The sequence below is a fragment of the Cavia porcellus genome, unplaced genomic scaffold (assembly GCF_034190915.1).
Source record: "Cavia porcellus strain 051 isolate PalLab524CR breed Dunkin Hartley unplaced genomic scaffold, mCavPor4.1 scaffold_12, whole genome shotgun sequence".
NCBI classification, from domain to species: domain Eukaryota; kingdom Metazoa; phylum Chordata; class Mammalia; order Rodentia; family Caviidae; genus Cavia; species Cavia porcellus.
Genome location: NW_026947495.1, coordinates 60456220 through 60483999, shown reverse-complemented (window position 1 = coordinate 60483999; position 27780 = coordinate 60456220). Strand labels below are relative to the sequence as shown.

General features: G+C 39.1%; 1 protein-coding gene across 4 annotated transcripts in view; it reads right to left on the bottom strand.

Annotated features, from left to right (window-relative positions):
• Rapgef4 (Rap guanine nucleotide exchange factor 4) overlaps nt 1-27780 on the bottom strand; it is a 277608-nt gene that overhangs the window by 187315 nt on the left and 62513 nt on the right. For 2 of the 4 annotated variants that reach the window (XM_013142505.3, XM_013142506.3), the window contains exon 1: nt 21862-22177. The exons of the other annotated variants lie outside the window; for them this stretch is intronic. In XM_013142505.3, coding sequence (XP_012997959.2) covers nt 21862-21873 — 12 coding nt within the window. In that variant the 5' untranslated portion in view covers nt 21874-22177. Of the gene's footprint in view, nt 1-21861; nt 22178-27780 lie in introns of those variants that run through there. 4 annotated transcript variants of the gene reach the window in all.

The window sequence follows — 27780 nt, the reverse complement described above, 5'->3', positions numbered from 1 at the left end:
CCGCTGAGCTAAATCTCCAGCCCCCACTGAAGGCTTTACCACATTAGTTTTTAACCGCCCTCCAGAGATTCTTTTGTTGGGGTAGCTCTGCACCAGCAACTGAGACACCGAGGCTGGCCCTTCTGCTAAGGCCTAGAATGGTGGCTTGAAGAAGTCTTTCTAAATTCTCTGCACCTACTTCTGGACACTCAACTGTAAAAGAAGCATGCACTGAATGATCTCTAACACCCCTGGCACTATTAAGACCTCTTAAGATAGCATCCCTAAGAAAGGATTTTGAGGGGAAACAGAGGGTTATCTCATTTTGGATTTCCAGTAGGTTTTCCTTCCTAAAAAAGAACCATGTTATTCATCTAGGTTAAAAATCTGTATCAAAGTGTTCTCAATTATCTACTTAATAAATATTAATTGAGTCTCTCAAGGTGACCAGTTATGGACATTTCAGTCCTCCATAATTTGGCTTACATTGGTAGTTAATAAAACTGCACATAATTCCAGGAAAGAAAATAAACAAAGGACCAAAAACTAGTACAGAAGTTCAGAAGACCCTCTGGTCTTTAGCAAGTGGTTCATCATACAGTGAGTGGCAGAGGGGTCTTGCAGGTGGGTGCACACTGTTGATAGTCAAGTTTATTTAGCTGACCTGTTCTATTTAGTGGATTCTGCTTGCTCCTTTGTCTGCATGATCAGCTAAGAGAATAGCCTTCCTCCCTAGAGAAAATATCTCTTTAAAGGTAGGTAGGCAGCTGCATGCCTGCTTGGAATGTCAGAACCAGCATTCACAGGAACGGAGCCATAAAGAAACAAAAAGCAAGCAAACACAGACGCTTAATGGAAGAGAAGTCATATAATGAGTAATTTGGACCCAAGTATGATCTCAGCATAATTCTTCTCATGCTCAAAGGTTTTCTCAATGGAGGAAGTAAGATTATATAAAAGCTTTGAATTAGAGATGAAACATTAAGTCAAGGTATTAAGGAGAAAGCAGCTTTCAGCACTTAAGAAGAAGGAAAATCAGACACTGATCATTTCACCATTTCTTGATCCATATCATTTCCCCCATACCGTCAGTAGTTTTAAACTTTTATATATATATTCAATCTTTCATTTGACTTACCTTTTCAATTCGGCAGTCACTTCTTGGACCCAGTGTTCATATGTCGTATTTTTGTATCTCACTGGCATAATGATGAGCTCCACTAAGCATTCAATAAATACTCTATGAATAAATTAATAGAAGTGTCTCCTTAAGGCCCAAGCTGGTGATAAAGCCAACAGCCTAGCCTTACCCCACAATCTCACCACGATATACTTCCTTCATTAAAGATAACAATACAAATTCAGATGCTCAGTGTGATACCAGTCACTTGAAATGGGGCCATCGAGATTTAGAACAGGCAAAGGAAGGCTGCTGCTCAGTGCATGGAGACCAGGAGAAGACAAGAAGACAATCTCATTTATTGCCTACATTTAGAAACTGTGACTCAATTTGTGCTTTTTAATAAAAACAAACATATAGGCAATGGGGTTTTGTTTTCTCTGATATATTTCATTTAATTTTTCCAAGTTCCCTCCCCCAACATCTCTATATTTGGTGTATTGTGTATGTACAACACCATTACTCAGATGAATCTGCCTAGTTGCAAACTAACTGCCTAGGAGTATATTATACCCTTAAATGTATCCAAAAATGTAGATTTAAAGCCTTCTGGAATCACCTCCAGACCATGAGATCCTACAGTTTTTTAAAAATACACACACGCATATGGGCGATGAGCTACAAATTGAACTCATCACCTGCATACTTAGAAAACTGTTAAATTTAATTAATGTATTAAATTTATACCATATATGCAATTTCCTTAGGCAAAGTTGCATCTAAATTCTTCTTTCCTCTTAATTATAAATCCAAAAGCTGACTCATACATTACCTTATTTCATTTTCTCCAAATCGATCACTTTAGAGTAAAAGCAAATTTTTTTTTTGCAAAGTCCTCACATTAAAACAGTAAAAGCAAATTGAAGGAAAATAAAGGTGGAAAATGGTGGATTATCTTGCACCCCATTTTTCAGGTGCATTTTGGGCTGCTTGATCACCCTGATCTGATGTCCTTTACCCTGACTTTGATCTTGCCATGAAGTGTTCAAAGTTGAAAGGGAAAAGTCATTTGTGAGAGAGATTTCTTCACATCACGATATGTACAGAGAAATAAGCATGTTTCATCTTTCAGAAAATCAGAAGGAAGACTCTCTAATGGCCTCTTCTTACAGGAAATGATGAGCAGTGGCCTAAAGGTCTAAAGAACAGCAGCTTTCTTGTGTAATGGTGAGTTTTTCTTAAGTATCTCACAGTTCTTCACCTCTGGGGCTCATAAAAAACATGGTCAGCACAGCAGTCACTTCATGTTTGTTGAACTCAGGGTTATAGATTGCATTTTTTCCCCTAAGTACTGATGAAACACCACCATAGTTTGGCTATTATTCACCAAGTGAATGCAAATATTTTTCTCACACCAGTTCTATGAGAGTAGGTTAAAACTGGAATTTTTATTTACTTGTTTATTGATTCGTTTAGTTGGTTGGATGGTCTGCTGCAGGTTCTACTGTGTCACAGGACAGTAAGAGAAAGTATGTTACAAATCATGAGTTTTGAAGTCAGACAGGTGTAGTTGAAATCCTAACTCCTCCACTTTACTTGCTAAACAATCTTAAGCAAGTTCTTTAATTTCCAAGTTTCAGTTTCCCTTCTTATAAAATGGGATAACAACGCCTACTGACCGATGATGCTTGGAAGATTAAATGAGAATATGTAAATCAGGGGCCCATTTAGCATAATAACAAGCCACGGTAAGCACCTAACCACTTTATTATTATTACCTCATAAGGCCAGAGTTCGGATTCAGCAAAATTATATGTATGTACACACATATCCCTCTAACATGGCTCATACCACATAATAAATGCTAATATTCAAGCTCTGTGAGAGTATAACTTAATGCAGGCTATGAGCCATCTTCCTTACATAGCCTAAGGAGTTTTCTCTGACGACTGTACTGCTGGCCACAAGTTTCTATGTGCCATTATAACACACAAATACAGTCTACCTCAGGCATATTCCAAATACTTCATGAGTCTCTCAATTTGAATAAACTTTGCAAATCCTTCCCAACTTCCAAAAATAGAAACAAGCATCACAACGTTCAAATTTGCAAGAAGAATCTGGTAAACAAGACTACACTGATGTGGCACTAAGTCGCTGAAAGCACTGAATGTCCAGGTTGAAAATGCTGGCCAGGTGCTATTTCCAGCCTGGCTTGAATGCCCCAGCTTTACCTGGATGGGAAGCACGCAGAAAGCATATTTATCATCTGTGCCATCCAAATAATTATGGCCTGTCTGGTCTCCGGTGTCACATCCTTAAGTCTCTTTACATGACTCATCCCTCAGCTGGGAAGCAGGAAACGCTCCATTTGAGGGAGGAAGTCAAAAGGATGCCACGCCTGAGGACAATACCTTTCTCACTCAAGCAATGTTGTTATTATTCTCATTTACCAGGCAACACCCAAACAGAGCACATTTAATTACACCCTCAGATGGGAGGATCAAGGCTGCTGAGTTCACTCCAGAATCTCACATCACAAACATGGGAGCCATCACCATGAACTTGTCCCACAAACCCCACACCCCCAGCAAAAAGCTTGAATCTGAAAGCCCAGAGACCTGAGCCCTTCTCAGGTTATTCTGGTGTTTCTTTTAGAAGAGAACTCACTGGCATGGATGGGTATAGGCAGTGTGGGTGTGTTTTGCATGAATTTATTCAGGCATACTGTTCACATGTGAGAAATTTTATGCACTGAAAGATCTTTAGTTTAAGCTTCTCTTCTATATGCTTTACAAATTTTCATTTTTCAAAATAAGCCTGGGTCTGTACTAAAATTGGAAGGGACTGTCTGAACTCAAGAGGAGGAAGAGAGGTGTGCATTCCCATTTCAATGAATTCCAAGACACCTCTCATTTCTTTTCAGAAGGTCTGGAAGGGCCAGAAACATCATTCAAAGCTGACAAGGAGAAATCAGGAAAGATTTGGAAGAGTGACGTTCAATTCCATTCGCTTTCCAGCCCTAGACCCCTATTCCCATTTGGGAATGAAATCCTGTCTAGCTTTAGTTCTTTTATGACCTCAGCCTGCCACTACCATAAAGAACTGACTTCTGAACTGGAAATGGTTAATGACCAGGATTTTTAAATTTTAAAACTATTATTTTCACCATGTGTAATTGTGTACTTTTGTTCTATATCAATAAGGTTAAGAGATTTTTATTATCACAAATATTGAAAATGTATTCTAGTAATTTATATTCAGAGAACACTTAAAATTAATGTCAAGATATATATATCTATATATAATTGTTATTTAATGAAACTCTTTCACTATATGATTATCTATATGCTAGACACTCAGACACACTATAACCATGCTATTTATTCTTTACCTCCTCTGAGAAAGCTGGGGTACAAACTGCTGGTCCAATATCACAGAGCTAAGAAACAATAAAATCTCATTTTGATCTAAGTATACTATTTCTATAGTGCTTTCCACCATAGAAATAGCCCCCTCAATTTATTAAGGGATTTGCATGGTATAGGATGTATGCACAACTTAGAAACAACTTAGAAATGTTTTTTAATCAAGATTTAGATCACTTCAACAACACATCAGCAATCCACAGATCAGTAGCCACAGACCTTAACTGATGTGAACATAATTATATAGTCCTTTGATGATCAAAATAAATGTGGGGTTTGTGTCTCACACCAGAGCTGGGAGAAGACACTACAAGGAGCATGTTGAAGGCACTTCCTAAGCCTCTGTTACTCTTGTCTCAGACACTGTGCTAAAAAGGCTAGCCCTGTGGTTTCCCAGACTGTCGCACGGAAAATACACTCAGTAAAGAGGAAGGAGGACGGTTCCCGAAGGCAGGCATACTGACTTCAACTTCAGAGAACAGTGAGCACTGGCAACTTGAAGCAAGGGGAAAGAGGAAACCTGTAATGCTCTATGACATCCCAGTGGCATTTAGCATGGGGCTCTACTCTTACCCAGCCCAGAATCCAGAGAGGGTACCGTCAACTGAAGTACAGAGCAAGCACATAAATTTGTACAGATGACATGGTCATGTGACTGGAAAAAACTCTAATATTTTTCCTAAGACAAAACAATAGAAACAGAACATACAGTAATTTATAAACATTTCTTCCAAACATGTTTTGATATTTAAAGGAAGACTATTTCCCTTTACTGAAAGTCAGTCTTTTATAGACCTCTCATGTGTCAAAGAGGTTAAAAGTCGCTTACGCTATTTTTTCCCCCAAATAACCACATTTGTTTATGAAGGGCCTTGTCCACACAGACAGAGGTTTTAGGGTTCTGTGTGGCTCACCAGCTCTCCCATGCTGTGAATCAGCACACCAATGTAGCATTTGAAATCAAATTTCAAAGAGTAGTTCTCTTTTAGCTTTCTCATTTGTACCCAGTCTTAGGTTCTCCTCTCAATGTACACCCCTGACTTTTTTGAAGCAACTTCTAATGTTATCCCAATTTTTAGAACCATCAAAGAAAGATCCACTGAGCACCTGGGAAAGATTGGATCCAGGTATAAAAACGGGATTTCCGTCTCTGCCTCTCAGGATCATTAGCTTCAACCCTGACAGACAGTCCCCCCAAAAGTATCTCACCTGTAATGCAAGTTCAGACCATGGACGGATCTAGCCAAGAAAAACAGCACGTGATATAATTTTAAAATACATTCTTCCTTTAGTTTTTCCCAAATAGATAAGGATGAATTGTTGCTGGGAACTGCATTTTGTAGCCAACAGATCCAGCCACCAACTAATTTGGGGTTTGCTTCTTGAAGTAGCATCTCTCCCGCAGCAAAAGGATAAAAATAACTTTCAATGGATGAATTGAAATAATTTCCAGGAGAAATGGTAAGCAACAAAAGGACATTTTTAAAGTTTTGTTTTAATAGAATGTGTCCTTAGGGAGGTCTAACTGGGGAATAGTTCACAGGAAAGAGATTAGACAGAAAAATATGACTGAAATGTCTTAAAGAAAAAAAACCATAAAGCATACCAGGAAATGTTTCCCCAGAATTAAATGTCTAGTTACAAACTATATCTTGAACAACAATCTGGAAATGACATTTTAATACATATGTCAAAAAGGGGTGTTTCTCATCCCTACTTCAGTAGCACATGTACTAAAAAGGGGTGTTTTTCAATCTACCAAGGGGTATTACAGTCTTACAAACTACAGACAAACCCCATTGGAATGCTACACAAAAGATCTGAGCTGACTAGTTGAAAAACATATAACCATCAAGAAACATTTTTATATGCTTACCATCTTTAAATAATCGGGATTATCTTTAATAAAGATTTAATTGAGATTAATGATTAAGGAAATTCAAAATAAAAGGATAATAAGATATGTCTTATTTCCTGGCAAGTTTCTTAAAGTTTGAAATTATTCTTGTTGATGAACTGACAAATCAAGCATATTTGCATACAATTAAGTGTGAATTAGTACACTTTCCAACATGTAATTAGAAAATATTTATCTAATTTTTAATTTCACAATAGCCATATGATTCTATGGGGAAAAACTTACTCCACAAAAAGTACATTAAGATACATGTTTAAGAATGTCTTTTACAGCATTACATATAAGAACAAAGCCAAAAGCAGCTGTCTGTTATTAGGTTAAATAAGTCATAGCAATCCATTCAACTAAAAACTTTATAGCACAACATAGTCAATCTGTACAAATTTATACAGAAGACTTTCTGATATACACTAAATGAAAAAAAATAGCAGGATATAGATCTTATGATTTATGTAATCCCATTTGTAAAATCTGTAAGTTCAAACATTTTAAAATTTGTGTAACTATTATATAGCTATTGATTATAACAAACTACTCTATAATAGTGCTACACTATGTGTCACATTTTCGTGGGCTCCTGAGAAGTTGTTCTGTCAGTCACATCTGGACTCACTCCCATGGCTATCGTGATCCTAGTGAGCCAGTCAGGACCAGATGGATGCATTTCTATGGGGTCTCACCTGGGATGCTGTAAAATCTAGATCACGTGATCATTCATCTCAAATCTCTTCACCAAATAAAAAACAGCACTCCCACAGATCTACAACAAAAGCTGCAAGCCACTGTAAAATGCTTGAAGTCAAAGGAAGTCATTCCCAGAAAATTTTATTGGTCAAAGTATGTCCCAGATTTGAGAGGAAGAAAACAGACTGCACCTTCTGACTGAAAGAGCTGAAAAAGTTGTGGTCGCATTAAGCTCACTACTGTATCTCTATATAGTAACGCTTGTACCTATCTTTAACATTTGAAATGTTATTGAAGAAACTATCAAAATGATTTCCTCGGAGAGAGGAGCTGGGAGTGTGAGTGGGGACGCAGGAAGAGGGCATTTCATCTTGTACATTTTAGTTCTTAGGTTGACTTTACAGGTATGAGCCCCACCTGCACAGATGCATAGACAACATGTGCTGGACAGTCCCATGTGCTGAGATTACAGCTCGGCTACCACCATCTTGAAATCCTTAGCAATTTTATATTAAAATCTGTGTACATGATATACAACACTGATCGTGCATGAACTGTGCTGCAATGTCCCATGTGTCTAGAATCCCAATGGGCTCTTGAAACATGACTCAAAGCAATACAAGGTAAGTATGTTGCATCTTCAATGGATAAATCCAGGTGCTGTCAACCCCAGAGGTCTCATTTTTATTCTAACGTAGAAACAGTGCAAAGGAACTTGATCATAACCTTTATCACTTTATTTCCATGCATCAGCTAGCCATTTACACAGAAAATAATGACAGAAAGAGAAAGGAAACATAGGGCAGCCCAAAATTACTTTTCTTTCAATCTTTTCTCACTCATCAGTAACCCATAGGTGTTGTTAGAATATGTATGTCCCAAGAAGTGAAATATAAACAAGTGAATCGGTTTTATGCACCATTTCCACTGTTCTGATAAGAATAACATGCATATGCATGTACAAGCTAAGTAATATAAATAGGTAATTTCAGAGACCCTGCATACAAGTTAGATGCTCTTATATTTGCATTTAAAACCAGTGCTGCACCACAGAAAAATAAATAGTAAATTTATGCTAATAATTTAAATTTTTGATTTTCTTTACTTAGATTAAATAGCAATGAACAAAATGATGACTTGAGCTACTGGATGCATGAGAAAGAGAATTCTTTATGTTTTAGTACAATCAATGGCACACTTTTTACCGTTGGGAGAACCAAGACCCCCCCCCAATATCTTCATTTCATGCTGCAAAAACTTTACTTCATCCTACAAATGAAGTAGTCCTATTTGTTGGGACTTTGAATTTTTATGTATATGTCCTATTTTAGGCGCATTAAAAAATAGGTTTCTTTTTACACCACCCCTTCTTACTCTTTATTTTATGTACTCTATGTTGCCCCTTAAATCATATAGATCCGTTTAAAAAATAATGAGCTAGAAGCCTAAAGAGGATAGGTACCCAAAAGAAGAAGCATTTGTAACAAACCCAGACAGTATCTCATACCAATATTCCTGCTCCTTCCATTTGTAGGCAATATTCTCTCTGATTTATAGCACTGGAGTTACAGTCAGCCCAATGAAATTAAGCAAGAAGAATATGCCAGATTTTAAAACCCAAACTCAATTTTATGAACTCAACTCACGACAGCTGCATGGTCAACATAAATAGTTATTCTCTCAAGGGCCATGGCTGCAAAGTCATCTACACCACAAGGGTGGCTGCTGTGATTGTTACATATACTTCAACTCAACTCAGGATTGACAGACAACCTATGGAGGGTATTTACATGGATAACCTCTTGGAAAATTAATGCAAAGAGGACTTCTAATATTATATCTACTAACATCACGCCAATGCAATATCCCATAGCTATACTGACTAGCAACTCTATTAAAACTGAAGGAGGTATTGTTTTTATTTACCTCTTGGAATGATACTAGCCATATTCCCTTTTCAACAAATATATTAGGTCTTGAAAACTAATTAAAATGAGTTATTTGATAATGATTCACATGTATGTTTCAAATTTTATGCTTGAAAGACAGTCGTATTTTGCAATCATGTTTTCAGATTTAAAACATCAGGCAATGTTGATAGCATGTTCAAATTGCTAGGATTTGGTAAAGTAGTAAACCAGATAAGAACTAAAACCCTACAAGTATGTTAGCTCAGTTTGTGTGAAAATTATGACTCAAAATGTCACAATAATTTAAAATTTTTAGACTTTTAAAAATTTGAGTGGTCGAGAAGAGTCAAATGTAATCTTTGGAAGTCTCACTCAATAAGCAATCAACAAGAATGTCCACTATGAAATATTATTCAGAAGAAATCAACCACAATGATTTCTGGCTAGGGAACTGATAGATGGGCAGAAGAAGGTAAAACCATGATTTTAGATGGGACCCTTCTGAAAGGGCCCTGCAACTTGGGTGAGTCACCCAGCCTCTCAAGCAGGGGGGCTGTTGGACCCCTAAGGACAGGAGTCAACCAATGTACATTCTGCAAAAAGAAGGGTCTCTAAAGATGGAAATGATCCCAAGCTTTCAAGGGAAGCCATATGGTCCAGCGAGTTCCCCCATGGCACCAAAAGTAATCCCTGGGGAGCCTGGACTGACTTTGACAAAGGCAGACAGATGGACAGAAAGATATAGATGGATAGCTTTTGATTGACACAGGCTTTATTTTGGTTTGGTCTTAAACACCTTGTAAAAAGGTATAAAGCACCAATGGAATAATTAATATGAAAACAAAAAACTAAGTTATAGTTATAGAGCTCCAAACACTGCACCAGCCTCTACTAGTAATATAGATAGTGTAATTGGAGCCAATGGACCACTCTTCTCTACTGTACTGAACCTGTACGATGCTGCAGGGTCAACTCTGTGATCTGTGTCTTAAGACCTACTACCTAGACGCAAAAATAAGAAAAACAAAATACCCCTGGCCCCCACCTCATAAAATTTCCAAGTTCCAAACCAGGACGCATGGCCTGACTCTGGCACATCTACAGTAACCTTTCTCCACTTGGAGCTCATTAAAAGTTTATGTACATGGACCGCACCTCATACATCCAATTAGAATGAATTATGAGAAAGTACATGTGCAATAGATACAGCTGACATAATTCAGCATTTTATCAATCATGTTGTCAGTTATGCTCTGGAAGACCCAAGGGGAGGCACCCTAGACCTGACACAATATTTTAAATTCATAAGCCCAACACTTCAACATTCATGCCATTTTCCTTTCTGCCAGCAAAGACCACTCAACCTGAGCATCTCTGCCTAATTAAACTTCATTAAACTTTGCTGCTTCTTATTTACCATTGTGTGTCATGTCCAATTCTTTCTTCATCACACACAAGAACCTAGAAACCCACCCAGGACCCTATACTGGCAGTCTCCAGTTGCATTTATATCTTAACTGCCATAAATCGCTGTGATTCTTAATCCCACTAACTCTTCCAAAAACGTGACCTCCAGCCTCTCTCAGTACTTTATCCTGTCACTTTTATTTCAGCCCCGGGTAAAGATTTGCCCTCTTTCTTATATAGGTCTGCCTATAGGATAAAAATGCCAAAAATAATATATATGCTAGCTACCAACTGTAACAAAGTCAATTAACTTTCTGTTATTTACTCCACCCATTGTATGTTCATATTATCTGAAGCTAGTTATTACAAAAGTCTTTAGGATTATAAAACAGAGGTCAGAAAAAAAAAAACAGAGGTCAGATCTCAGTTCTAAACCTGTAGTAAGAATTTTAATGGCCCAACAGTCACATAAAAATTTTTCTTATTGTATTCCTTAGCCACTGCTATAATTAAAATAAGGGGAAAGTGGATTTCTTATTGGCAAAACAAGAAGAGGCCTATATGCTTTTAAATTTCAAATATTGCATTGGGGGAAACACTTCAAAAGAAACAGAGAATAATATTAAATATAAATAACCTATTATTTATGCCAAATGCACCCTAGATTTGTCTGAAGAGCAGAATTAATATAGTCAAAATGGCCATACTTACAAAACTGACATATAAATTTAATGCAGTCCTAATCAAAGTATCACCAGCATTCCTTGCCAATCTAGAGAAAATGATCCATAAATTCATACAGTAGTCAAAAAGAGACCCAGAATAGCAAAAGCAATTCTGGATAATAACAGTAAAGCAGGAGGCATCACAATCTCAGATTTGAAGTTATGTTACAGAGTTGCAATGATAAAAACAGCATTGTACTGGCATAAAAATAGACATGTGGATCAATGGAATAGAAAGAGGAAGCAAAAACAACCCCAGGCACATTCAGCTAGTTGATCTTTGCCTAAGGGGCCAAAAACACATTGAAGGGAAGATGGCTCCTTTAATAAATGGTGCTGGAAAAAACTGTCTATCCATATGCCTCTCACCATGTACTAAACTAAAATCTGAATGAATCAAAAATCTAAACTTTAACAGAGAAATACTTAACTTTCTGGAAGATAAAAACAGGCACAGCTCCTGAAGACACATCATAGGCAAGGACCTTCTGAACAACACTCCAGTTGCATAAGAAATAATGCCAAGAATCAACAAATGGAGTTGATTCAAATTTAAAAACTTCTGCACAGTGAAGGAAACAAACAACAGAGTGAAAACTTACAGAGTGGGAAAAATCTTGCCAGCTATTCCTCAGATACAGAAATAAAGAACTAAAAAAATTAAAATCCTTAAAATAAAAGACACAATCAAAAAATGGGCAACCAAAATGAGTAGACATTTCTCAGAAGAAGTGAGGCAGGAGATCAGGGCACACAAACTGGATGGGCAAGTGGGTGAGACCCGTCAGTCAGTCATGGAGTTCCAGAGCACAAGTGCAGAACAGTTCCCAAAGCCCTGAACCCAGGACCAATCAGAAAATACTTCCCTCAGTTCTTCTCCTGAGAACGCAAGCAGGTTTTTGATTGGATGGTATGGACCTAATGTCAGCCTATGGAGTGGAGGATACAAAAGACCACAGTCATTAAGCTCTTAGCCACTGTGTTCTCCCTTTCACAGTAGTCTGCTCTCACTCTGTCTGCTCTCAGTACTTCTTTTCCTACTTTAACTTGGCTTGCATTCGCTTTGCAGAGCATGTTTCTTTTCCTGCCATTAAAAAGTGTAACATCTTGCTACTTTTTGGTCTTGTCTTGACCAATTCTCTCTTCAGGACATAAAGAACTCAGAAAACACCTCTAGAAGAAGACCCCAGATCCTCGAAATCTAGTAACAAAAGTACAGATGGCCAATAAATACATAAGAAAATTTTCAACATCACTGGCTGCTGGACAAATGCAAATTAAAACATCACTGAGATTCAATCTTCTACAAGAAGCCTACCATCAAGAAATAAATGCTGGTGGGGCTGCGAGAGAAAAAGGAATGAGTGGTGGGAATGCAAACTAACACAGTCACAAGAGAAATCAGTGCAGAGATTCCTCACAAAACTAAAAATAGAAATTCCATTTGGCTCAGCCACTCCCCTTCTAGGTATTTTCCTGAAAGGCATCATATGACAATGATGTATCCACAATCATGTTTACAATAATCATGCAGCACTATTTAAAACAGCTAAACATTAGAAGTAGTCTGTATGTCCATCAACAGATGAATGGACACAGAAAATGTGGTACTTATATACAATGGAGTACTACACTATCATAAAGGATAAACGAGGTATATGTAGGTTAATGGATGCACCTTGACACCATAATATTAAATGAAATAAGCCAGATACACAAGCTAAATAGTACATGATTTCTCTTATTTGAGAAACCAAAATATAAACAAAGAGCATAATAAAAGATCTACAGCAGGAGTAGGCAGATCTTTTACAAATGGGAATAGGAACAAGTGGTGGGGGCATGGGAGGGGAAAGACGTGAGAAAGAAAATTGGAGAAAACACGGAAAAAAGCCTTTGCAAAAGGAAAGGGATTGAGAGATGAAGGGAGCAGGAAGAGATGGAAGGGAAAGGAATGAAAAAATAATTGAGATGTGTTTTGTAGGTACACAAACTTTTCCACAATAAATGTAGTCATTCTGTACTGCAAACATGTACAGGAGTAACACAGAAAAGAATGAAGTATCGAAGTCTGGGATGCAGGATTAGGTAGGATAAAACAAAGACAGAATGGAAACAAGGAAAACCATAATTTTAAATTTTTAATATTTTTAATTTTAATTTTTATTAGTACATGTTTGCAATACATAAGTCTTTTATTATGCATTTTATTTATATATATTAAATTTATCATATAAGAGAAACCATGCAATATTTAAACTTGTGCGTCTGATTTTTTCACTTAACGTTATGGTCTGGAGATCCATATTGTCTCATGGTGCAAGCTGCATTTTCCTACAAATGAAACAAGGTGTAGTACTCCACACTAATTTTCTTTATTCATTCATCTGTCCCAGGGCATACAGGCTGCCTCCAATATTTAGCTATTATGAATTGTGCTCCTATAAACACAGGTATTCATACATCACCATGATATGATGTTTTTAACTCTTTTGAGAAGATTCCTAGAAGGGAAATAGCTGGGTCAAATGGTACTTCTATTTTTATTTTTTTGAGGAATCTCCATGCTGACTTCGATCAGCATAGAGTTGTATCCATCCTTAGATGTGTTGTATCAGTTTGCATTCCCACCAACAATGAACCCCTCACACACACACACACACACACACACACACACACACACACTATCTCGGTGGCATTTGTTATTGGTTGATCTCTTGACAGTCATTCTTTCTGGAGAGAAGCACTCTCAGTGTTGTTTTAATTTGCATTTCTCAAAAGGCCAGAAATATTAAAAAGTTTTTCATGTACTTATTGACTATTTGAATTCTTCACTGGAGAAGTATACATTCATTTGGGATGCCCAATTTCAGACTGGGTCTTTAAACATGAGGGTCTAATTGTTTTGAGTTCTCTATGTTTTCTAGATACTAGTTTTCTGTCTGAGAAGTAGTTGGAAAATGTTTTTCTCATTCTGCAGGTAGTCTTTTCATTCTGCTGGTGATTTCCTTCCTGTTCAGAAGCTTTTTAATCTGATGTGATCCATCTATTGATCTTGGTATTATTTCTTGTATAACTGTGGTTCTGTAAGAAAGTCTTTGCCTACACCTATGTCTTCAAATGTTTTACTTATTTTGTCTTCCAATGGGTTATTTCTGTTCTAATGATTAGACCTTTGTTCCATTTTTTTTTTTTTTTAGTTTAGTGTGTAGTGAGAATAGGGGTCTAGGTTCAATCTTTGGCACATGGATAGCCAGTTTTCCCAGCACCATTTGTCAAAGAGACTATTTTTCCTCCAGTGAAAGGACTTGGTCCCTTTATCAAAGTTAATATAACTGAGTATGCCTGGAGATGTTTCTCCATCATCTTTTCTGTTCCATTGATCCCCAAGTCTGTTTTTTCCAATATCACGCTGTTTTTATCATTGTAACTTTGTAGTGTAACTTGAAGTCCGGTATCATGATGTCCCCTGCCTTGCCCTTGTTGCCCCGCAATTGCTTTTGCTATTCTGGGCCTCTTCTGGCTCCAGATAAATCTTAGGATTGTTTCCTCTATATCTGTATTTCATTTTGCTTGAAGCAACTCTGAATGGCTAGGGAAACAGTTTTGGTTCTGCCTCTACAGGAACAGCGGGTAGCTCTCCCTTTTCTGATACCCTCTTTGACCTGCTTTTTATGGTTAGGGACAGATCCTTCCTGGGTCCTGGGGATCCACCTCCATCCTTCTTTTCTTTTTCTTCCCCAGTGTCTGGATTCTAAACCCCAGAGAAGCTGAGTTTTATTGTTTACCACTCTGTCATTTTCCCAGAAGTCACCCAAAACTGTATTTTTAAGACTTCAACTTTGGGCTGGGGATTTATTTAGCTCAGAGGCAAAAGCACCTGCCTTGCAAGTGCATGGTCATGAGTTCAATCCCTGGTACCAATTAAAAAAAAAAAAAAAAAAGACTTCAATTTCAGGACACAATCAGAATTATCCAAGTTTCTCTATATCTGTACTCCTTAGATGTGTTTATGCTTTTCTTCCAGGCCCATCACCGCCAAAATCTATTAAAGTTCAATTAATAAGATAAAGGTCAGAAAACTGACCTTAAAATAGAGAATCAGCTTTAAAAGTTTCAAGAATGTTTGGGGGTAAAATCATTACCCATTTTAAAAAATGGACTAGGCTCATGCTTCTTAAAATGAACCATCCTTATCCATGTAAAATGATTACATAGAAAGCATTATCTTTCTACCTGTGGCCAGGCCATCAATTTTACCCTATAAACCAAGTCCAGACTTTCTATAAATTCACAAATTCTACAGACTTCTACCACCAAAAACACATAGACATTCCCAGCAATGTGAGGGGCAGCTTCTGTCATCCCAAATTTTTAATAGGGCCAGAAGGTCCCTCAGAGACCCTGGCCCTTCCTGAGGACAGAATGGTTTCCATATCCTTCTGCCCGAAGCCCTTTCAGAGACAGGCGTGTGCCTGCTTGTTCTCTGGGAGCAAGCCATGCCGCAAGCTCTGAAGTGTGAAGGCCAAATTCTCAGTGAAGGTGCCCCTGAAACACTTCTAATTCTGCTGCTCCTGCTGGACCTTACCACACCCTTTGCCTACAGTCACCCAAGACCCAGCTTAAACACTGGCGGCCTCTGTCCAGCGGCAGTCACACTGCTGTCTGCCCTGTGATGACGACGCCTGCCGCTGACTCTCGCTGGTGGTTCTTTCCCTGCCTCCATCACCGTCTGATTATTGTGTACTTATCTTTAGTAGACAGTGAGCTCCTTGAGGGCCAAAAGCTGTTCACTTCTGCATCCCCAGGACCGAGCTCAGCTCCCGGCATTATTAAGTGGACACTCAGGTAACGTTTGCTGAGAGATGTAGGTTGGTAAAAAACGTGTGTCAAGGAAAAAAAGGTAAGATGGCTAGAAAAGGACGTAGCACCAAACTTAGAAAACTGAGTGCTGAAGCAGGTACTCAGAACATCCCTCCTCTGTGGTGGGAGGCGATGAGAACAGCTCAGAGTATGTGAGCAGGACCACGGGGCCTGGAAGGCCCTGCTTTGTCTGTGTATCTGTCCATCACCACACCAAGAACTGGCTGCATTAGAGCCTAAGGGACAGCTTGCATTAGATATTTTCTTCCTCTGTAATCCACCCAGTCTAGGTGGGATTGTTTTGATCCCTGTCTTAGAAATGACTTTCTTGCAAACACAGAGCAGGCAAGAAGCAAGCCAGAATGTCATCATAATCTGACTGATGCCAGTATTTTAAGCACTTTGCTGCGTCCTTTACTCTGATGAGACGTGGAAGCAGAGAGGAGGAGGCAGCAATGGACAGAGGCGTGGAATTGGAAAGGAAGAGGCAAGTGCAAAATGAATTTTAAGGGGAGGCTCGCTAGGATGAGGAGACACAGAGGGCAAAGCCAATCTGAAAGGTAAACACTGAAAGGTCTCGATGTCTACAACCTGTTTTTAAACGGTGCAGGAAAACAAAAATACACACACACACACACACACACACAGAGTCATCCCTTGGTCACTGTGGGCGCCTGAGTCTAGGACACCCCTCGGGCATCAAAATCCTCAAATTCCATTTCAATATAACCTACATACACACATCCTCCCATATGATTCAAATCATCTCTACATTATTTGTAAAACCTAATACAATGCAAATGTTATGCAAATCACTGCTATACTGTACTGTATTATATTAGAAATGACAAGAAAAAGCTCTTTCCATTTCAGCACCAGTTTTTGGATAGTTTTAATCTGCAATTGGTTGCACTGATGCAGGACCCTTGGCCAGAGGGGGCTGAGGGGGACAGAGGAGGGCATCTTTTCTTCAATTTCTCTGAATGTTTTAAAGTTTGACTAAAATACTGAAGAGAAAAAAAGATAAATGTGATATTCAGGCCTAGTTAAAGTCTGGAAAAAAGACTTGGATAAGAGAAAATAAAATCTAAAACACCAAGAAAAAGTGAATTTCAAGGAGATGAATCCCACCTATTTTAAAATACCTTTAAAAATCTACTAACAGAGCTAAGAGTCAGCTGTTTATTATCAACCTAACTGCCACTGTTGCCACCATGAAATTCACCACAGAATTTTAGTTTATTAATTTTCACTTACTAATGACCATCTTATTAAGTATGGAATCCATAATGTATATGAAACCTTTTGCTAACAAAGGAAAGAAAATGTGGGTGGACCCAGTGTGACTAGCAGTACAATTTCCAAAGAAACTAAAACCCTAACATTTGCCAAAGCGACTTAAAACTTCGTAACGTTTTAGATAAGCAAATACCTTTCTATATGCACATAAAGCTGTGTAAATTCCTAAGCAAATGCATCTGCTATCAAATGCAGTATCTGGTTATTTTACCACACTTTCCCTTTTCAAGCTCAATTATGCCTTTACAGAAATTATATACAATAAAGGTTATTATAGACTTTCTTCTTTCCCAGAGAATTTGCAGTAGGCAAGTCTACGCATTTTGAATAAAGCTAAGCATGGACAAAAATATTCTCCAAACAAGTACACTAAAACTTAAAAAAAAACTGCACAGAAGCTGAAAAATGGAAACCCAGTTTCAGCAACACTTACTTCATTAACAGATCTGGAGAAAGCTTCTGTACATTAAAGAGGTAAATACGATTTTGATAGTGAAAAAGAAAACACTGCTATCGACTCGCAAAAAAGAAGACTTGCTTCCCCAATTTCAAAAAGATCATGCTGCTGTTCAGTGGGGTATTTCACTCAGACCTTAGGCTTAGAGCAATGTTTGGCCGGAAAGAAAGCAAGAGTTCCAGACTGGAGCCCTCTGCCACCTAGACCTAAGATGGCAAGGAAAGCCCAGCTCTGGGGGACAGAGAGACCACAGTGCACACCCTCAAGAAAATTTATCACACATCCTAAAACCAGATCCACATACAGGTCCTAAGAAACAGCTGGAGATGTACATTGATTAAGGATTTTTGAAGCTAAAAAAATTTCAAATTTCAAAATTTAAGACTTTAAAGAAAGTAGCATTCAAAGAGTTTTTGAAGCAATTTGCTTTTAAAATTCATTTAATTCATGTGGTTAGCACCACTCACTAAAACACATTATTGCTTTTATTGTGTTAATTTGCCAAATCCTCTATGAATGATGGTAAAGTATCTTTATAAAATGAATTTTTAAGTTTTTAAATTTTTAAAAATCAGGAAATACCCAGATTTATGGAGAACTTAGTGGGCTTCAAATGCATACACACTAAATACTATTTTTAAAAAGTAACAGTAAATATATACATAAGATATTTGCAGGAATTATAACAAAAGCTTAACTTCTTAAATAAAGCATTCATTTTAATTAGGAAACCAAACTGTCCCTAGCCCACAACCCTGTATCCAATCTCGTCTAACATATACCAAAAGAGAAGACAAGTAAAAATACTACACCTTTTGGTAATCAAAGAAACACATTTGCAGTAGCAATGACTACTATACTATGTATCTACACAAACATAACATGTAGTACACATGCATACTACATATTATATAATATCTATCATGTGTTACATGTAAGATATATATGTTCTATATATAATATACATGAATAAGAATCAAACAGTTATGCTGGCCAAGGAGCCATGTAATAGGTATCGTTCAATACTCTTGATGACAGAACTAAAGCTATCAAAAATAAATGTGATCAGGCTGGGGACGTAGCTCAGTGCTCTGGCCCTTGCCTAGCAAGTGCAAGGCTTCAGCATCACAAAAATAAAAAGAAATGTAATCACATTTATCAAGAATTCAAAAGTTTTCGTGGTTTTCAAACTAGTGCTCTTTTCCTGGGAATTTTTCCTAGAGAAATAAATCTCAGCGTACAGACCACAGACAGTTGAAGACTCCCAAGTTCCCAGAGGATCGCTAAACCCAAAAGTCTTTTCACCATAACACTAACACGTGACCTGCCTCTTCACTCTGGTTCTCTTGCAGGGGTGCAGTGGGGTTTTCAGCAGTTATCTGATGTAAGACCACCTGAGCGCTCGTAGCTAAGAGAATATGCACTTGAAGGACGGTGGGATTTGGAAATGATCCAGCAACTTATTTTCCCATTACCAACAGCCAGACCATAATAACCAACTTACAATTTCGGAAAGATTTGAATAAATTCATTTTATCTCGCAAATACTGAGTGCCATTATCACCTTAATCTGGTAGAACTCCCAACATGAAAATAGAATGACAGAAAGGAAAGCTACATAGGAAACTTAACACAGACTAACCAGGGACATGTGTCACATCTCAGTGTCTTAACCCAGGGCAAAGGCACCAGCCAGGTATATGTGGAGGCAGTAAGGTGCATTACCCATGTCCACTGCAGGCACGTGGGGGTTCTCAGTCCTGGGGATCCAGGGGACTCATTTGGGACACTTTAAGAAGCAACAGATCTCCAGGCCCCATATTACAGAAATTTAGATTTCATTGGTTTAGGGAGGATGCAGGCATGGGAATATTTAACAAACAAAAAAGAAAGCTCCCCAGCAAATTCTGACTTGGAACCAGTTTCAAGAACCACAGCTCTAAGAGATTAAAGCCACCAAAAAGTTCTTCTCTCTCATAATATATTTTGATACAATACAAACTACTGCCCTATATTTTTTCCTTCCCATTCACAAAATCTGTGTCTCTGCCTTCTTTCATTCGCAAACTAAAAAGAAGAGGATGGCATCATATTTTGCAATATGTAAGGTACTAAGTAGTCAATGGACATTAACCTGCATACCTCTAATCAGCAAGTCAGAACCAAAGTAGAAGTAACGTGTCTGCAGCCTAGGAGCTCTGCAGAAAGGCATCCAGCAGAGTTGGTTTAAGCCAGGAATAGATCAGAATTTCAAGCCAGACCACTCAGCCACATGAATGGCCTTTGGAAGGCCTGTCTTGCATTTACTGGCTTGGGCTAGACAGCTCAAAATACAAGGGTCAATGAGAGCAACCAGGGCCAGGACTGCAGGAACTCAGTGGCCAGCACTGTGACCACGCTTCTTTCTGTTTTTTCCTCGGTGTCAGACCTCTGCCCAGTGCCCTAACCTCTCACAGCAGCCTGGGAATGATGCACGAGTGGAATATGAACCCAGGGGAGCAAGAAAACCCCATGACTCCCGAGAGGGCTTTCTACACATAAAGAGCTTAACAATATTCTCAGTCCACACCACGAGATCCTCCTGGAAGTCTTAAGTTCTTAAAATTTACCCACTAGGACCGCCTTTGCCTGGGGGACCTATTAAACCTCAGATGGGTTTCTCCAGATCACGACTGAAAACAAACAAAGCCAAACTGTGCCTCCAAAGTATAGCACATGACACCCTTCTCAGTAAGCCTGAGCACCCCCTGAGACTGCCCAGGAGCCCGGGAGGGGTGGGGGTGAGGAAGAGGAGGAGGAGCAGTGACCCACAACCACACAATCTCTGAGGAAGGAGCCCTGCCCCGTCCCAAGACAAGGCTGCCTCCAGTGCTGTCATTTGGTTAACTGGCCCCAGTCCTCAGGGAGGAAGAAAACGAGCCTTGCTGGCACACAAGAATTCAGAACCAGTTCTGTCTCTCTGTCTTTCACTCTTTCTCTCTTTCCCTCTCTTTATGGATGAAAAAGAGACTCTGGGTGGGAATCACTACTTCCCTTTGAGTTTCCGCATGATCTTTATCACAGTCTTTCTCAGAGTAATTTTCAGTTTGCCTCCTCTAAGCTTTATCTTATTCTTGTGTCTTTGCTTCTGCTTTCACTGGGTCACAGAGCACAGAAAGGCAGGCAGGGTGGATTCTGAATGGCCACGAGGTGGGAGCCAAGTACGCTTGCTGTTTTGACAGCAGAGTCTTACAAGCCGGCTGAGCAGCTATCTGAAAGTCATGCTGCCCAGGGGGGTAAACTGAGGGAATAAAGGTGAAGTCAAAGAGCAGGGGACGACTGGGGAGGTGTCAACAGCGTAGGGCAGGCAGCCCAAGAGGCGTCTCAGAACCTCTGTTAGCACAACTCCTACCAGAATGGAGGAGCCACTGCACACTCCGGGAGCAAACAACCAGGGGAGCCGCAGCTAAGAGGAAGACTACTGGTCTTGGGGCCCTGCCAGCAGGCCTGGTGGGCAGCATCTGGGCATTCCTGGCACCTGCCAGCCACGCTTTGATCTGTTCATACCCCATCATCATCTTAAGAGAACAGTGAGATCGCAGCTCGGGTAGGACTGCAAGTGATCAATAATGTAACAGAATTCCCATAAGCACCGAGGACTTCCTTTAGTCCCAGAACTACAGGCAAGATACCCACCAATCTGTTCCCTTGCTCAAAATTCATTTTTAACATATGCCATTCAAACATGTCATTAGATAAACATACATATTTAATAATGATGTGATAATTGCAATCCTGCCCAGTGACAACGAGTCTATTTATCTTCTAGAAACATATTGAAGCTCGCGTGGCTAAATAAACATCCTTCATGTAAGAAAGAGGAGCTGCCACCCCCCACACAACACAGACACCACAAACAAAGATGGAATCAAATTATGGCAGTGCCGTGGCACAGATTTAGGTCTGATAGAACCTAATTAGAAAAGCCAGAGATGTTCTTGAGAATAATTCCTCAAATCAAATGCCAACTGTGACAGGTAATATTTCCCTACTCTGCTCTCCTTCACTAAAGAATACAAGACCCCCTCTGACCTTGTAGAGCATGCGTCCTTCTTTTTCCGTCTCTCCAAGCTCTCAGACATGCAGTGAACAGTTACGTGCTCTCTGGGCAGCAAAATGGACCTTCCTCGCCGCTAGGTCCCCGCTCACATCTGCTGCTGAGCGCCTCTCAGTCCATGGGAGGGAGCAACACTGAAGGCTCACCAGACAGCCAGAGGTAATGAGAAAAGATTTCCTTTTTTTTTAAACCTTAGTTAGCTCCTAGTAACTTCACTCTCTCCCTTTCAGGACTGGAAACATTTTGCCACTCCATGAAAAAGCTTGAGGACACAGGATCGAGAGCCGGGTGCTGACATAAGGTCCAAGTCATCAGAACAGGCTTCCGCTCGGTTTTGAATCAGCGCTGTGAGGAGAGACAAGAGACCCAGCCAACAGGATGTGTGTGGCTGGAGTTCCTGGCATGAAGTCTTGGCTTTCATGTTTATTTTTGGAAATATTTTTCTTAGCCCTTTGATGCAAATTTCTAGCCTGGGAAGTAACTCTACAGTACAAGCCCCAAAGTTCCTGAAAGTAAGTAGGGGCTGCTGCCTTGGGAGGATGACAGTGGGGGTCCTGGGGCCCCAACATGATGGCCAGGCAACCGGTCCTGCCTCAGTACCCCAGGCCTTAAAATTCATCTGAAAGCTGGTCCACCTGGCAAGGCTACCATGAATGCAAAAGTAAAACAACCTGAGATTGTTAGCATGATAAATAAAATCATTAAAATCCACCCAAGGGATTACTGAGACTTGTCATGAGATACTACGTTTTAGGTATCTGGCTTTTATTTTCCTGATATCTACAGACCGACAGGAGTATCAAGCCTATGCAAGCAAGAGGAGATGCCTTCTACAAGGTATTACACTAATATGGTTTTTAAAGCACATCAACAAAGACTACCCTGCTGTCATTTCAACAATTTTTATTCTCACAGTGGCTTGAAATAGTATTAATGGAAAAGGGCTCTTCCCCCGATCTGTTGTAAGTGAGGCACTAAACAGAAATAACTAAAAAGCTTTTCATCAGTGCCAACATACCTGGTAGAATCTTCTAGAAAAAAAAATACCACTTGGAAAATTACAGAATGAAGATAGATGTAAACATATTTATTTCTTCCATGGCATTTGTTGCTTTTAGATATATCCCTATTAGTTGTTTTCTTTTCCTAAGATAAAAACATAGATTTCTTTTTTATCTTTTTCTTCTTCCTTATTTTTAGCATTCAGCTTTATATCTCATAAACATGAAGTAGACTTGCAGTCGATGACAATATTTATTTAGATAACGAACAGTTTTAGGGAACAAACTTGATGACCCCAGTCATTACATCCAAACAATTATTCTCTGTGACATTTTTTGCCCTGGTTAAATTAAAATTCTGGTAATCTACCAAAAGATCCCTGGATAACAATTACAATTAAGAAAACGATTTTATTATAACACAGATTAGACTATAAATAAAAAATACTGCTTTTATTTTTAAAGACTTTCATTTTATTACTGTCTTTAAATTTTCAAAGAATATATTCGTAAGTATTACTATTATTTTGAACATGCTTAAACATGACTCACAGTAATGAAAAATTTTTTTCCCAGAAAGATGTTCATGCAACTGAATGTTGGTAAACAGGCAGTACACAGTTCATGGATTATCAGTAGTAACTTTTACAGATTTGACCAAAACTGCCTCCTTCACCTGCTTCCTGACACGCTGCACACATCACCTCAACCAATTTCATGTATATGTAGTATTTCATGAAAACATGTCAAAACAATTCACAAATCGGACAGTACCCGCAGACAGACATTGCATATGAAGGAAGAAAACAAACAAGAACTCCTCCTTGGTATGCTAAACCATCGGAAACCTTCTCTACCACATGGGCCGAGAATATATTCATGGAAGCAGGTAGTAAGTTTTATATTTATTCCATGAGCCATCATCCATCACAAATACCTATAATTTTGGATCAACTATTAATAACTGGTTTAAATTCCCAAGCTTACACTTAACTGCTTTGCCATTTAACTTCCTTACCAAGAGTATAAAATGCCACTGCTGTCAGAGATTAAATTATAAATTATAAAGGTCTCAAGAATTAAAAATGATATCTCAAGACTTTTAAATTAATTTTCTTCTGGATATAATTCAGGATCATTACCTCCAACTCTCCCCTCCCTTCTCTGCCTGTCTTCTGTCCTCCTAAAATGCTAATGAGAAATGAGATGCTTTATACTCTGGGTAACATATGTAAGTTCTACTCTCAAAGGCGCTAGAAAGGGGTGGGGAGGTATAATTGACCAACTCCAAATAAATGTACTACCACTCAGTCAAGCCAAGAAAGCATGACCTAAATTTTGGATGGATCGGCCCAGCACCCTCAACTCTGACGATGATTTGGAAACTAAAATATAGAAAGCAAGTGATAAGAAAGTAGTTGACATTAGGAAAGATACTAGGCAGAAAGAGAAGCACCAAGCCACGGCCTCAGTTATATCTTGGGAAATGTTTTCTTTTTTTAATGGGATGTATTTGTACAGACAGCTGACTAAGTGGTGCTGGACACATTTAGGATGAATTTAAAATACCCCCTGGGTACTACATTTAGTTGTTTTTTTCTCACAACAAAAAAGACGACATAAAGCAATAGGTGTTTGAGCTGAAATTGAATTTCAGAACCTCAGAGGTGGCTCAAAACCTGAGGGCCTCTTGTGGGAAACTTGTCTTTGACCTAGCCAGAACAGGAATTCCCGAGGTTTATCCTGCCCTTACTGTCCCAAGCATAAGATGGATTCACTCAGCCTAAAAGTGAAAGTATGTCATAAAAATACCTCAAAAGAAGGAACTATTTTTAAACTGTGGTACCTACTAATGATTGAGAGCCGCAATCTTCAGTTAAAAGTAACCCAGCGTATGTTAGGTCTGAGTCCTTTTAAATGGCATCAAGAGCATATATAGGACACAAAACCAAATATAAGAGTGCTTGCCTTAAAATGGATCCGCCATCACACTCGTCAAAAGCAAACGAGATGAACAGACAGATTGGAAAATGAGGTTCTCTCATTTTCGCAGTTTAGAACGTCTGATCCAACCCTAACTCTGAGGTCTGACACTAGAGATGCTATCTACGCTGCTGGGTAACAAACAGCATAGCCCACCACTGCAGGGTCCTTCTTGCTGGATCCCAGAGTTCAGTGAGGCTTCCATTTGAATTCAGAAGCCAAATAACCCTAACCCCACACGCTCCTTCCCTTCTGATACGTGGCTGATCAAGCTAACACAAATTTCACACAACAGTATGCATTTGAATTTTAATTCTGCTAACAGATTCTGCTCACAGTACAACACACAGCTGCCTTATAAACCCTACCAATGGATGGACAAAAGCAGGGCATAGGTGTTCTGCTTATCAAACGTTTGGCTTGCAGATTAGTGCTATCTATGCCATAAGCGGATCACCAACATTCAAAGACTAGAAAGGCAATGTATTTAATGCTAATGATACGTTATACTCTAAGATTATATTATTGAGGGTTTTTAATATTATTATTATTTTCTTTCTTTTGCAAGTAAAGTAGAAACAGCATTGTGTGAATTGTGTTCCCTGATACCGGGCACACAGGAGATACTAGGTACTTGTTGAAAAGTGAACAGTAAAATAAACCTCATTTAGTCTTTTTGTCTGAAGATACGTGGATTATTATGTATGTATGTATACATGTATTATGTATGTATATATGTATGTGTATAAGCACGCACATTAATAAAGTTCTGATTAACAGACTGTTAGATAATGAAGTTTATGGCATTCTCACTTTAAATAGTCAAAACACTGACTGAGCATCTAATTCACTCAGTTGCATGAAAAAGCAAATGAAATGAAGCATCTGACTATTTTCTCACGATGAAACCCAGAACCTCCCCTGTAAAAGAAGTCAGACTAAAAAGCCTACCTCTGCTCTTCAGCTCTGAACAGCTGTCTCTTTTCCTAGCACGCTCAAGTCACCGGCAGGGTAGATAAGCAGTCCCACCCAGAGGTTATAGATGAGACCTGGGCCCACAGAGCCAACAACTGGAAAGGATTTAGATAGCAACAGTAGCCTTCAGTACCAATGTCCCCATTACATAACTTTCCTTTCAGGGAAAATCTGTGAAAAATATCCCTAAAATGTACTCAGATACAACTTACCATGGTATCAAACAGCATCACCGGTGGTGAGGCAAGCGGGCCCCTGCAGTGCTCAGTGCTACACCTCACTCTTTCTTGCCAAAAAATGTTGCACTTGGTCTCAATAAGCTACTGCCTGAACTTCTGATTATAGGAAATTTGGGGCAGAGGTTTAAAAGACAACATCAGGGAAAAACAATCAGACAAGTCTTGAATTTGGGAGAAGTTGAGCTGGTGGTTTGTTTTGTTTTATTTTTTTGAGCTGATGTTTTAAGGCAGCTGATGCCAAGGGAAAGGAGGAGAAAAAAGAAGAGAAGAAAGACGAGAGACAGAGAAAAGTTTCAGTATAATGATCAAATATAATACATGATTCTATGCCACAGCCATTCTTGTTTTAAGAAGCTATAAACAGTATCTTTTGAACAACTGGGAAAATTTAATACATAGACTGGGTATTAGATGCTATTAGGATATCAACGCTACTCTGGTAGGTGAGAATATGGTGCTAGGAGTACCTAGCAGGACCGTATTTTCTTTAGATATGTGCTGAATATTTAGCACACAATGCCTTGGCATCTGTCATTTGCATTAAAGCAAAAAGCAAAAAAGAAAACCACAAACATAAAGCGATACGCTTCATGCTAACAACTGCTGAATGGGGCCAGGGCAGGGGGTTGAATGGCTACCTGTTGTACTATTCTTTTTTATTTTGTTTGAAAATAGTTTAGTACATCTGTTTAAATGCTCCTAGGCACAGTTTCTCAACAACTTCCATCACAGCACTGAGGGCTCCTCATTAAAATAAATTCTCTAATATTGCCACAAGCCGTCTTCTATCAGCAACTTGAGTAAGTCATCCCGCACAAAAGTGGCTCTAATGACACACATCACAGGTAGGAATCATTTTCATTCTTAAACCAGATTCCCAAATTCTCCTTTTGAAAAAGGCTTTTCAGTTTACCTTTTAAATTGAAAGACTCAAAAAAATGGCTTATTTGCCTTCGTCCCTTCTAATTGACAGAAAAACCTCTCCACACACACCTCATGCAAACCGACTTTGGCTTTTCCTTCCTAAAACTGGCTTTTGTCTCTGAACTCTACAGAGCGGCTGGAGCTCTTTAATATTTTCTAAGAGGAACATTTCAAACAAGTAACCCTGCAATTTATTCACCACTGCCAAGAATAAAAGTAACAGGTCCCACCACCGTGGCCTTCCAACGCTTTGCCCGACTTTTAAGGCAAAGCACCATTCCTTCACCTGCAGGCTGGCACCCTGAATGCATCCGTCATTTGTTTGGCTCTAGAGGAAACGATTTGATTACACAAAATTCTCTTTAGATCAAGTTTAAAATCTTAGCCACACTGGGACAAGTGACGAAGCCTGCCAGCTCGACAGGTTAACTCTTGCACGTACTGAGCCAAGGACAAAGATAAGGAGCAACCACAGGTTAAAATCAGAAGCAAAGTGGGCCTGAAAAGGCACAAGCATGAAAGATGCAAGGCTTCACTGGGCCTTTACAAGCGCTCCACTCGCCACGACTGTGCAGAAGATGCTTTCTCCCTGATGCTCCGTGTAAATGAGCGCAGCCCCCTAAGGGATGCAGGTAAACATCAGTAACTTGCAAAAACCAACCAGGCCCAGTTGCATTCATCCACTGCTGTGCCAGCTCTGCAGTCGGAAGTTGGCGAGTAACCAGATATTATTATGTACCTCCATTTCCCATACCTTATTATAGGGCACATC